Raw genomic sequence first — 13,271 nt, 5'->3', positions numbered from 1 at the left:
TCACTAAAGTTAGCATTTTTTCTGACAATGTACTACTTTACTTTAACCCTGAACATTTTCAAATTAGGCTTTATGTTTAGCTTTGCCTGATTTGACGGGAAATGATACCGACTATTGTTGTTTTGCATCATTGTGCATTGTGGTTTTTGAACAATAACGCTGTTCTTCCTGAATGAATGAGACCGTATTACATAATGAAGGTCCTTGGCTCACATATAAGTGCAGAACACCCAACAATGAAACCAAAGTTAAGGAATCAAAACAAAACAGACAACAGAGGTAAACTAGATCGCAGGGAAGAGGCGCTGAGTGAATGTAACATCTGTGAGTGACAGTGAGTCTGTCAGGCGTGAGCTTTCTGTCTTGGAGATACAAATATCATTTTTCCCTGCTCGAGTTAAACGACCAGATTGTAGTGGTGAGTTGTAGTCTATGTGCAGGAGGGAAAACTTTGTGTCCACCGCCAAGATTAGTTGTTCTAATCCCACAAAGCACCAAGCTGAACAACCATTTACTATTACTTAACTGGTTGTCAGAGAGCCCGGTGCTGCAAACACTGGATACCCAGCTCACGTTAACTCTGCAGACAAAGGAGGAGACACTAAATCCAAACAGTCGACTTGATTTGAAATCACCACTAGTTCCACGATCTGTAAAGCCAGGACTTATTGTAAGGTATGTTGTTGATGACATGCTTCATATCGACTGTTGAGTCTGTTGCCTTCGGAGAACAAATAAGTAAAAAAAAAACAAAAAAACGACATATTAAAAATGGCTAATTGTTCATTTACCATTTGTTTCCTCTCACACGACCCAAGCAACACTAAATATAATGAACATTGATATTAGGATAGAAGCAAAAAGAAATTGAACACTAAAGTTACTTTCCCAAGTAACTACTTACTTTTATAATGCAGTAACTAAGTTAGGAACTCAGTTACTTTTTAATAGCAGTAACTGTGACTGATAATTCAGTAAGAAGAAAAGTTACTGTTCATTATTCAGTTTGAAAGCCTTCCAAATGTGACGCTCAATGAAACTCTTTCAGAGTTTCACCCTTATCGCCATATGAACATTTGCAATTCAAATTCCGACCGACCTTCTCACTAAGCGAGGGAACGTTTTACCTGTTGGGTCTGAGTACAGTGGACATGCTGTTAGCCATTTTGATGCAGTCAGCGAATCAGCTTTCCGCTTCGCTCACATTGGTGCAGAATTAGTGGTGAAAAAAACAAAACATTTTGGGATTTCTTTTTGATTCAGGAGGGACATGTTGTAAACTCATGTAATGTTTAAAAATGAAAAACTGCAGATAGACATGGATACTTTTAGATATAGCTAAAAGCAAATATTTTTGTATTTCTCATACTGCATGTGGTTGTTGCAATATTTAACACTTTTTTCTTACTTTGCTTGTTTTCCACATATCATACAGACTTACTTCTGAGAGCTACTTAATTTTTTTTTTACAGTAGAGCCAGTCCTTCTTTTATATTCAGTAAAAAAAATGTCTCCCTTTAATTCACAAGAGTCCCCGTACTTCTACTACGGTAAACATGTGTGTCCTCTTCCACCTCTCTCAATGTAACAAAATATCCAAAAACTCTCACATGAGAATCAAGTGTTTGAGGACTAAACTTTCCGGTGAAAAATGCCTCGGAGTGATTTACATACATTAAGCGACTTCAAAAGTCCTCCTACACCTTCAAAAGCTCACTTCTCTCACTTTGTGAAATTATCCATGACTACCTGCATGTCACTACTTCAACACAAACTCGTCACAGCTCCGCTGATGTGAGAACTATAAATTCAAAACAGACCCTGATCTCTCACATCCCCGGGTCTTTTTTTTCTGTTTGCTGAAGATGTGACCTCACAATGGGCAGTCACATGAGTCTCCTCTGAATGAAACCACATGTCATCCATTTTTTTATTTTTTTATTATTGTGTGCATTGTATAGCTATCCAAACAGCTGGCTTGTGTTTGGCTAATCTTAAAGCATTGCCCTGCTGCCCTCAGCACACATTGAGAAGAGAGGGACTACTCTGAGAACAGGTCATCTCATTCTTCTGCTCTCGTAATAGCGAGGTGTCTGTGGATAAGTAGGCATGGATAACTAAAGATGATTAAATGACCTTCTGTCAGTGGCCGCCTGCATCGCTCATATTGCAAAAAAGGCCAGTTGTTACCAGGGAAACCCTGGTTTGCGAGCGGGAGGTGATAAATTGCGGCAGTATCTGCGGATAATAATTTCCATTGTCTGCGCTTGGTGTTTAGATTATCATGTAAACAGAAGAGACGTGGCAGACGCTGAGGGCTGCAGAGCAGAGGACATCAAATAAAACAGTTGAGCAGTCACCACATTCAGGTGTGCCAAGACACACGCGGTGGAAAAGACTTAGCCACAATTACTTCTGCTTTTTTTTTTTTGTTGTCAATGGGGGCCCTTTTACGACATAATAAAATATGAAAATTGTGAGGTTACGAACCAACTCTGAAGACAACGAGGAAGTCTTCAAGTTCCGTAAATCGGAGAAACTTCTTTTGTTTCGTCACATTCCTCTGGCGGGCAGAAAGAAAACTTCCTCCTACTTTCTCTATAAGAGACGAGCTTCTGTCACACACCTCTACTATTGAGTGATGCAGAGCGTGACATAAAAGGTAAGAAACTAGCTTTTCTCGGTATCTGAATTACTTAGATAGCCTCTGTGTTTGAGTCTTTTTGGTTCCCCTTAATTCATTCAGGTTTTTGTTTTTGTATTTCCTTTAAAACGAAGTGCAGGAGTAAGATGCAGATACTGCTTTGATGTTAAAAAAGCTTGTTGTGAAACTGTGCCAGCATAAGCTTCGACGCACTCATTTCCCTGATGTGGTTAAGTCATTATGTTTACGAGGGTCATCATTTCAAAACGTGTCCAGTGTTTATGTTTAATCTGAGAACAGGAGCTGGGAGTTAATGATAAAAGCCTCATCATACTGTATTTACGACACCGAGACAGCAATAACACAGTGTTATGGTTTGTATACAAACTCATGTTCAGGTCCAAAAAATACTGTCACCTCATTAAGAGATAATTCGGCTCCAGAATGAACGCCAAAGTAGAAAATTAAGCGAAAAAGGAAATTGAGTTTGATCTTTTCCTCCTTTTTCTCCCCCAATATTTATGTTACTTTAAAGCACATGGCAGCCGACCTTAAACCAAGTGTCAAAGGGACAGTAGGTTGAAATTCTCTGCTGCGCGGTGTGGTAATCTCTTTCCATTCTCTCTTATCAGCAGAGCTCAAAACCCTCGAGGAAGCGATGAGCATTGGTTTATCGCGGGGACAGGAAAACCACGTTGTCTCACCGGGTTTGTTCCAGACCGCCGACCCAGCAAGACGCCACCGTCTCCTGCGGCTCTGACTGCCTGACGGATCAAACATCCCTGTGCTTCCCTCCACCAGAGAAGAGGACATCATTTGACACATCTCCGTCTCCCACTAAGTGACTGTTAACTGAGGGCCACCATGCAGCAGTGCCACACTGGCCTGTGTCTGTCCGTCTACGTCATCACCTTCGTGCTGGGCTTCCCCGCAAACGTCCTCGCCTTCTACACCTTCTGCAAGAAAGTGAGGCAGAAACCGTCGCCCATAGACATCCTGCTCCTCAACCTGACCATCTCCGACCTCCTCTTCCTCCTCTTCCTGCCCTTCAAGATGCATGAAGTGGTGAACGACTTTGTCTGGGATTTGCCGTACGTCCTGTGTCCCCTCTCTGGTTTCATCTTCTACATGACCATCTACAACAGCACCTTCTTCCTCACTGCTGTCAGCGTAGAGCGCTACCTGGGCGTGGCGTTTCCCATCCAGCACTCCCTAAAGCGGCGGCCGGTTTACGCTACAGCTGCCAGCATCTTTTTCTGGATTTTCACAATCCTCCACCTCAGCATCGTGTTTATCGTGCCCTTTATCGGCCCTCAGAATGACACCTCAACCCACAGTGCCAACGGTAGCTCTCCCCCTGCGGACAACCAGGTGTGCTATGAGAACTTCACACAGGCTCAGCTGGACGTCCTCCTGCCTGTGCGACTTGAGCTCTGCATTGTTCTTTTCTGCATCCCTTTCCTGATCAGCAGCTACTGCTACATCAACTTCATCAGAATCCTGTCCAAGCTGAATCACATTGACAGGCGCAGGCGACTGAGAGCCATCGGCATGGCTTTGGGAACGCTGCTGGTGTTCGCTTTGTGTTTCGGCCCCTACAACGTCTCACACATTGTTGGATTCATAAAGTGGGAAAGTCCAGACTGGAGGGACCAGGCCCTTCTGTGCAGCACCTTTAACGCCTGTCTAGACCCTCTTATTTTCTACCTCTCGTCCTCTGCTGTGAGGGGAAACGTGGGGAGTGTGATGAAAGGGGTTAAGAGTCGCCTTAACAGGTGCTTGTCCTGTCTCACGCTGGGGGGCATGTGTGGGGGGATTAACAAGCCTGCAAAAGATAAGGAACACAAACAAGAAGAGATCAATACTATCTAAGCTGACTGAAAGGAAGCTGTGAGCAGCTGCTTGCACTAATTTGTTATTTCTTCATCCCTGGAAGCAGGAAATTAATGCCACGTGTTTGTTTGTACATGTCAGATAGTGACTTGGCATGATGTATACAGTGCAGCTTGTCTGATGAGCGTCCTATTTGGAAACCAGATAGGGGATGTTCAGCCTCTCGAAGCAGGTCTCTGCGATTTCTAAGGAGTGTTGCGAAAGAAGCCACAGAGACTTTGAAGTGTCACACATTTAAATGAAGAGTATCGCTAACATACTGTACATACTGCAAGATTTCGCGACGTCTTCATAAGTGATTCGCTGCAGAGATGCCAAAAAAAGAAAGAAAAAAAAAAGGCAACATCCTCAGATGTCACCTCTAAGCAACAAGACACAGAGCCCGCAGCTTTAACAGGAAATGTTTCTGTTCATATACTCTGCTCATTATGTGTCAGATGTTGTGAGGGAGAAAAAAAGATGCTGAAGTGTCCAAAGGATGCAAAAAGTGTGTCATGTGTGCTGGAACTGAACAGCTGTAATGAAAACAAATCCAGCTGGTATGCAGTTTTCTGTATTTCTGTAACATGTGTGTTTAGTTTTGCATACACAGCTGTGGCCTTTCTCGTGCAGATTGTAATTTAAACAGTATGTAAATAATGTGATTTGATTATTAACATGTGCATATATCATTGAATACACATATGAATATATGTATGACTGCTTGTGTGTTATTTAGTAGAGCTAAGAGGGGTTTTAATTATGTAAGGTACAAGTATTTTCATACAGAAACATCATAAAGATTTATTTTACATAATTTACGGCTCTGGTTATTTTGTAAAGGAAGACATTGTGTGTGTGTGTGTGTGTGTGTGTGTGTGTGTGTGTGTGTGTGTGTGTGTGAGAGTGTGTGTGTGAGGAGGAAATGACAGAAGACAAAGACAAACCACAGATAAACAATTTCTTTTAACAAATCACACAACACATTTATTTAACTTATTGCTAAGAAGTCTGTTTGGTATGGGCAACAGGTGATGGCGTTTGTGTGAGTGTGTGTATGTGTGTGTGTGTGTGTGTGTGTGTTTGTCTGAGGAGGAGGACTAATTTGTTTTTGAAAGCGAGAGTGACAAACATAAACACTGCATGTAAATATTCTCGGCAATACATGAATTTAGATCATAGCGTTATATGTATGTATAATGAAAGTCTTAAAGGAGTTCAGAAATAAAAAAAATAAGTGAGAGAACAGACAGTATATTGCGTTAAAAAAAGCAGGATTTTGACATCACTTGTCTGGTCATACACCATTCTTAATCTTATTCATTATTACTGACTGTATTTTGCATTGCTGGCATGTGTGGGCGGCCATAACATTTAAAATAAACTTCCTCCAACACGTGAATCTAGATCTCGCCCCACGCAGCGCACACATAAACAATGCTATCTCACAGGCAAGCGGCGGCATCGGCTGTAATCCTGTTTGGTGAGGATTAGGTCTATGCGGAGGTTGTACTGATCACTGTCTCTTGTTTGACAGGTGGATCATGCGTGAAGCATTCATTTTGACACACAGACCTGAGTGAATGACTTAAGATGTGCTGACTACCAGCCAATGACACAATGAGAAAATCCCCCCAAAAAAAGACGATAGTCAGCAAACCAACAGAGATAAAGAGATAAACAGCTTTGGTGTGAAGAACGATGTGAGCATTGCATCATGTTAAGGCTGGTTTATCGTTTATAGGTTTTATTGCGCATACAGATACAGATACACTGTATATACATGGACAAAGACTCAGTGACATCACCCGTTGGTTTCTGAGGCAGACTTTTGAAGTTCATTGATAGGACTCCCCCTATTGGAAATGCTGTCTCAAACTTTCTTTTGGCCAAACTAGTAACAGGCCAAGAGCGAGGGCGGACCTTAAGCTTCCTGACAAACAGCTACAATACACCCATCAGTCATAAAAGCCACGCCCCTTATTATGAATTACACTCCTTCATAATATCAAATCGGATGAGTTGAAAAAAAAAAATTCACCTTCTGTACAATGTCTGCTGAAAATAACAAGAACTATTCAAACTCAAATACATTTTTGTTCCAGCCTGTAAACACAAAAATGTACATTTTAATATGGGGTGTGTATCGGACTTCTGGGTCTTTTGGAGGCAGCTTCAAGTGGACACTCAAGGAACTGCAGTCTTTTGCACTTCAGCATTGGCTTTATTTTTTCTACAGCGGAGGTTGTCTTTCCATTAGCCTTCTGCTTGTTCTCGCTCATTTTGTCCGTATGTTGGTGTGTTTCTTGGGGCTTACGGATACAGACCAAACATTGCAACACCACTGGAAATCTTGGGGGCAGTGTCGAGCAGTGTAGCCAACAGCCCAAGCAAGACCAGCGAAATACAAGGAATAAGAATACTTTGGAAAATGGTTGGAAGGTTTTCAGGACAGACTGGTTATGTACTATAATATGATGTTATCTTGCCTGGGCACAGATCAGATTGGAACTGAATGTCAGTTGGACGGCAGCAAACTTTTGACTCTGAGTGGCGCCCTCTAGTGGCTGCATTGATTAACATCCATTCATGAATGACGTGGGAGTTTATGGGTAGTGATGGCTATATAATTTAAATAAGCCTTCAGGGGAAACACAGTATAACGTCTGTGAACACTGAGGAAAACACAGAGGCAAGAACTTTAAAATATCAACTATTGGAGAGAGAATTATGTACAATATTTGCTCTAAAGTTAGAATTCATAATTTTTTCAGACTTGATTTGTTTTGATGTTGTTTGTCAAAAGTTGGTGCCGAGATGAGTCACACTGAACACCCACCCGTCCTTCTTTTTGTTTGTCTGCTTTTTCATTCTGTAGTTCCTGGAAGACAATAATTGGTTGTTGCGTCAGTGTTGACTTTTCACTAATAATGTGTGATAGGTAACAAGGATAAGGCAATAATAATAACAGCCCTGCATGAGTGTGTACACGTGTGTGTGTGCGTGCAGGTTGTGTTTACCAAAGTCAGAGAGGAATATTATATCAACTCACATGGCATTGACATTATTTTCCCTGCAGGCAGCAATGTTTGACTCCTGTTGAGATCAAGATCATATAAATGAAGTCTTGTATTTTAATGACTTTCTGAAATTCTTGCTGAGAAGTTAACTCACTCACCTTCCATTACAAACACAACTGTCACCGCTGAGAGGAAGCACATCTTGAGAATATTCAAGTGTAAAATCAGTTCGTTCGGGGAAGCGTCTGGAAAGTAGAGCAAAAAAAAAAGAAAGAAAGGCTAACACTGATTAGCACCGACTTATCGTCTTATTGAGCTCGACAGGATTAAATCAGGAGGGTTGAACTGGCTTTGGTTGATGGACATTGCCTCCTCCCTGGGAGGAGAGGTGTTTAAACATTGATTGGGAAAATCATTAATTTGTTCAAGTATGCAGCATTGCAGACAATCTGTTGCCTTGGAATGATCGATGTCTGACCCACATTAACAGTCAAGTAGGGCAGACTCTGATGAGGAGACTTGTGGTGTGTGTGAGGCCCTGCCGTCCCTGAGCTCCGTCAGACTTTTATTTAAAAGAAAGTTACTTTAGATATGTGGAATTTTTGATTTTTTTTTATTTGAAACCGTTTCTGGCTGTTCCAGAAGTTAAAGTGAAAGTATGTCCACGCTACACAAACAAGTTAGGTGAATGGAAGTTGGAGAACTTCCGAGGAATAGAAGAGCGCTGAGAATATTTTGGTTTATCACCACAGGAGCTACGTCAGTACGGTACAAACCTGTGTACATAAAAACTTGCACCAGTCAGTGTTTTTACATCAATAATTCATCAGTTAACTATGTGCAGTGTGAATAAGGTCACCTGTAGTGATAAACCAACACAGAATTATATAAAATTCTGTGCTTTTCCCCTCAGATCTACAGAGATTTTCAGAATCTTTCAGTAGGTTTCAGGTTTCATCAGGTTTACTCAGTTAGCAACAAACCAGCACCAATCACCAGACAGACACGGAGAACACATTCTCTGTGTTAACATTTTACGAGCGCAGCTAAAAAGAAAGTAATCATTGGACTGTCAGATGCTGATCGATTGTCCAATGTACCAAAACAATCACTAATGTTGCCTTGTGACTCCTGTAAATATGTTAATTCTCTGCTGAGGCTAGCAACTGTTTCTGTGTACTTTAAATGTGACAATGTGCTGTAATACTAAACTCACTAACTGCAATCTAAAGCTTAAAGTTACACTCTGTATAGACACATTTGTTAGCTCTCTGTTAGCTCGTGAAACATTTCTCTCATCATGAATTTACGCACAAGAAAATATAAAAAACGCTGTTTTGGCAGAACGCTGTTAATCTCCTCGTCTGACATCTCCCCTGCAGAAGCATTAACAGACATTTAATGTCATTTAGAGCTCTGATTCTCAACGAGTGGATGGGACCCAAAGGTAAGGTGGGTCGCGAAGCGGGTTTCAGTCAAGCTGCAACCTGCAAAAATTGCACAATTCAGCATGAAACAAATCTGATTGGTTGAAAAATATCTGAAATTTGGGTCAGGGTTTTTGTGGGAGGAGTTTGTGGTATATGTTCTGAGGCTAGACGAGTTGAGAACCACTGACTTAGAGACATCTGTTTCAATTTCAGATTGTTTTCATGACCTATTAAAAACTCCTTACTGGAGCGTTAAGTTATCCTGTCCGTGACGTTCACCTCAGCCTCTGGAGATGTGGGGGATCAGTGGACAAGTTCGATACCTTCCTGAACTAAATGCTTTAAAAAGAAAGTCGCTTGTCATGATTTGCTCTTGTTTAGTTTTGTATATTTTCAGAGTTTAGATTTCCTTTTTGTTTTATTTTGTCTCATTCTTCCCTGGTGTTGCTTGTTTCCCTCTTGTTTTTTTTTTTGTTTTTTTTTTTACTTTAATGTATATCCTAGTTTATTCTTTAGTATTTCCTGTTTTATTTTGTAGTTCTTGTCCCTGGTGTTTCTTGTCTTACCTTACTTCCTCCCTTTGTCAAGCTTCCCTCCATTGTGATTGCCCTGATTGTCTTCACCTTGGTCGTTGGTCTCAGCTGTGTCTTATTACTCCTGTGTCTATTTACTCTCAGTGTTCCTTCCTTCTTGTTGTCAGCTTGTAATATGTCAAACCTTGTCTACGGCGTCTTGTGAATTTTTCTGAGCTCTAGTGACTTTGTGTTTCTCCCTGTTTTTGGAATTCAGACTCTGATAAGAAAGTAAGGTCTTTGTTTGCCTGTTCAAATAAATCACATTTTTGTTGAGGCTGTCTGCAACTGGGTCCAGTTCCTTGTTCCTCCAGCAACCTGTGACATCGATGTACTGATAAGCAATGCCACAGAGTCTATGTGAATTAGTATACAATCTATGGTAGGAACCTGACAAGGAAACTCAGCAGTTTAAAACCTGTTCAGATTCTGGGTCAAAGTTGGATCTATTTTATGTCTTCAAATTTAAATGACTTGCTGTATATTTTTCACAGTCATGATTCATTCGTCTGACAGGCATCTTCTCCAGAGCAAACAGAGGGTTTCATAATATTTGGAGCCATCTGTCACACCAAACTGACTGAAGAAAAAAAAAAAATAAATATTTAAAAGTAATGGACATAACATGAATATGATTTTTAGGATTCTACAAGCTGTAGCTCTGGTGCCTGCTTTACAGATTTATCCTGTAAAAAAATGATTTTTAATTTGAAGTGAAGTTATTGAAGTTATTTACCCCAAGTGAAGGAGGCAGTCAGAGCCGTGCTCAGAGCAGGATGGTCGTGCACCCCACACGTGAAGGTGATGCCTGTGGCCAAAGAGTGTTTCATTGGGAGGAAAAACACACTGAAGAGGAAAACTTCCTGGCTGTGGTTGTCCATCACTTGGAAACATTTTGGCTGGCTCGGAGGCATGGAGTTCACCAACCACACAGACAGCAGGGCTCCTTCAGAAATGTTTCTCTGAGCGCTCGTGGCAGGGAGGGTGCAGTTGGTGACTGACAGGTGATCGATAGTGGCTGCTGTGCTCTGGTAGGTCCAGGTGAGGGTGAGCACGCTGGGGTGGAATCCCCCAGTGAGACAGACGAGAGCCCACTTACCAGTCAGAGGGTCTGGCGGGACCTGGAGGTAAATTTTGGGAGCAGAAGGTGGTCCTGGCAGGAAAAAATATTTTTTTAAAAGACAACAATTCAGAAAATTAAAGTGAAAATGTTTTTACAGATTGAACTAAAAATCCTTCAGACAACTGCAGCTCATCCAGAACGCTTCAGCCAGAGTCCTGCACCTACACCAAGACACATAACACCAGTCCTCAGGTCTCTACACTGGCTTCCTGGGAGTCGATGGATATATTTTAGAATGTTACTTCTAGTATATAAAGCACTAAATGGTCTCAAGCTGAAATTCATAACAGACCTGCTCATCTTATACCAAGCATCCAGACCATCCAGGTCCTACAGGACAGACTTACATTTCTGGTGTCATTTAAAAATGTCCCAGCGATCACCATTGTAGTTCTATTTCTCCAGGTTTTACCCACAACACAGAAAAAGCAATTCAATGTTTTACTTTGATTATTAAAGCCCTCAAGAGTTAAAATGGATTTTAAACATTGAATATCAATTGTCATTTAGTGGAAGCAACTTTGCATTTGGAGAAAATCAAAGGGACGCTTTTCTTTCGCATGAAGGATCTCCACATAATAATTTGGCCATCCCTCCCTGCCTTGTTTTCTGGCCAGTTTCAATTCCCTAGGCAAGATCGATACAAGGCACTGTGCATGGTGCCGGGGTGATTATTTCTAGATCTGTCATGAAACTGCTCAGGCAAAAAGATGAACTCGGAGGGAATTTCACATGTCTTGAATTTTTATGGATCGAGTTGGGCCCTCCTTTTCTTTCATGGTGATGCATGGTGTACACCAGCAGCTTGTATCGAGTGGACTCAAACTAAACGTTGTGGCTCTGGAGCACAGAAGATACAAATGAGATTTAATTACCAGCATTGAAACATTGCGCAAGCAGGGCAAACCCTAATGAATTTCTGATGCAAGCAATTTGTTTCTCACCCAAGACGAGCAGCCTGGTGCCGTTGCCCATCGCTGGGTCCTTCTGCAGAACGTTCACCTCGCAGTAATACCACCCAGAATCCTCCGGTGCTACCTCAGAGATCTCCAGGGAGGAGGTTTGATCCTCCTCCACCACGATGTGCCTGGATGACTTTGCGATGAGCTGCTTCCCCGGCTTCATTTTGAACCACTGAACCCCATACTTGAGGGATTCAACTTTGAAATGACAGAACAGTTTTGCCGTTTCACCGCGCATCACACTGAGAGAGGGAGGATTCTGTCTCACCCCCAGTCCCTCCGGGGTCGCTGTCAGGGCTAAAGACAGAGCCATTAATGCAATGTGTCATACAAGGAACTTTTAAAAGTGCAGAGCAGGTCCTGCGGGTCGACTACAAATACTTTAAAAGTGCGTATAGTATGCCTGCATGACAGCCCAGAGCGAGGATTCCCAGACAGAGACGATGAGACGGAAAACTCAAACAAACCAGAAGCGGAAAATTGGAAATCAATTTAGAATAATTTTTGCAATGAATCGTATCTTTATCGAATGGCTCACAATGTGATAAACTTCTCCAAGCAACAAATGCACTTCATAAAGACTCTTTCTTTGTAATGCAGACACGTACGACACAAAAGATTTCAAAAGCTTTGGAATGATTGTTTGATTGGAGCGACTGCTCGTCTAGCTAAGTGTGATGAAGTGATTATTAAGTGTGATGATGATGAAATACTGCAGATAAGATAAGCAAAACACTCAGTCGCTTGCAATTGGATTGCAGATGACAAAGAGGAATTCTGAAATGATTCTCCCAATGTACTATGTAGGTTGCATCTTTACATCTACTTTTATTCAATAAAGTAGGCGCAGAAGAGAGTTATCTTTGCACTATTTCAACCATTTTTTAAGTAGAATGTCTCTTAATGCTGTTTCTCAGAGCATTAACATAGATTTTTTTTAAACATGGTAAATTAGAGTTATTATGTATAAATATATATTTAAAAAAAGTTATATAAGAATATAGAAGAAGAAGAATATAAGAGTCAAGTTTTTAAAATTGAAAAAATGGAAGGTAAAAATCGTAACAGAGAACATTAAATTCTTATAAATGGGCTTTGGGTGACAGTTTAAACAAAGCCAACACATGTTTTAAACCCACTGACTCGATTTCAGACTGACCTGGTGTTTGGCCAGCAAACAGAAGAAGCAGAACCAGTCGAGACAGATTTTCCATGCTGCTGCTGTTCCCCCTGCTCCGAGCCTGAGAGGTGAAATTATTTCTCAGGCGTTTCTCAGGTCTCAAGCCAGCTATGTTTTAAAATGTGATGGTGTCAGCTTGTTGTTTTGGGTTGCTGCACTCTATGGTTAGAGGAGATGGTTCATTAACAGGTCATTCTTCAGCTCAGACAATGTTCGTGGGGTAAAAAAAAAACTACAGATGTCAGTGTCTTGGTAAAGAAATAGGCCTTGTCTGTGTGCGGACAGAAACCACAGTGCACGAGTAAGCAAGTTCTGAAACTAGAACTCCACAAGTTCTCCTCTACAGAGGTGCTATTCAGATCAACAAATCAGTTGGATTTATAAGATTTGGATTTAATTTGAAGTTAAAAATATTCACCATTAACTTAGGTGTGGGTTTTGCTTAAAAGCATGCTAATTAGTAGCATG

At 41.3% G+C, this 13,271-nt stretch overlaps 2 protein-coding genes across 3 annotated transcripts; one reads left to right on the top strand and one right to left on the bottom strand.

Annotated features, from left to right (window-relative positions):
* Nucleotides 1-1,984: 1,984 nt before the first annotated feature.
* Nucleotides 1,985-5,333, top strand: LOC132983682 (free fatty acid receptor 2-like). Of its 2 annotated transcripts, none has more exons than XM_061050104.1 (3): nucleotides 1,985-2,662; nucleotides 3,280-4,798; nucleotides 4,877-5,333. In XM_061050104.1, exon 2 carries the CDS (start codon nucleotides 3,509-3,511, stop codon nucleotides 4,514-4,516), a length of 1,008 nt encoding a protein of 335 aa, XP_060906087.1. In that variant the 5' UTR covers nucleotides 1,985-2,662; nucleotides 3,280-3,508; the 3' UTR covers nucleotides 4,517-4,798; nucleotides 4,877-5,333. The 2 variants fall into 2 exon arrangements, with proteins under 2 accessions (XP_060906087.1, XP_060906086.1); XM_061050103.1 differs by having other exon boundaries at nucleotides 3,277-4,798.
* A 1,961-nt stretch (nucleotides 5,334-7,294) lies between these two features.
* Nucleotides 7,295-13,038, bottom strand: LOC132983681 (tyrosine-protein phosphatase non-receptor type substrate 1-like). Its single transcript, XM_061050102.1, has 6 exons — nucleotides 12,783-13,038; nucleotides 11,606-11,920; nucleotides 10,275-10,691; nucleotides 7,695-7,781; nucleotides 7,569-7,612; nucleotides 7,295-7,397 (listed from the first exon to the last, which is right to left on the bottom strand). The coding sequence occupies exons 1-5, from the start codon at nucleotides 12,835-12,837 to the stop codon at nucleotides 7,581-7,583; spliced, it is 906 nt and encodes a 301-aa protein (XP_060906085.1). The 5' UTR covers nucleotides 12,838-13,038; the 3' UTR covers nucleotides 7,295-7,397; nucleotides 7,569-7,580.
* Between the last annotated feature and the right edge of the window lie 233 nt (nucleotides 13,039-13,271).

The sequence above is a fragment of the Labrus mixtus genome, chromosome 11, assembly GCF_963584025.1.
Source record: "Labrus mixtus chromosome 11, fLabMix1.1, whole genome shotgun sequence".
In the NCBI taxonomy this organism is placed as follows: Eukaryota; Metazoa; Chordata; class Actinopteri; order Labriformes; family Labridae; genus Labrus; species Labrus mixtus.
The sequence above is the reverse complement of the archived record's forward strand: the minus strand, read 5'-3'. Positions and strand labels throughout refer to the sequence as shown.

Coding starts and splice junctions, on each gene's coding strand:
- LOC132983682 (XM_061050104.1), top strand. CDS start 3,509: ATGCAGCAGTGCCACACTGGCCTGTGTCTGTCCGTCTACGTCATCACC.
- LOC132983681 (XM_061050102.1), bottom strand. CDS start 12,837: ATGGAAAATCTGTCTCGACTGGTTCTGCTTCTTCTGTTTGCTGGCCAA. Junction 10,692..11,605: donor CACCAGGCTGCTCGTCTTGG/GTGAGAAACAAA, acceptor TTTTCCTGCCAG/GACCACCTTCTGCTCCCAAA. Junction 7,613..7,694: donor AGTTGTGTTTGTAATGGAAG/GTGAGTGAGTTA, acceptor TGATCTCAACAG/GAGTCAAACATTGCTGCCTG.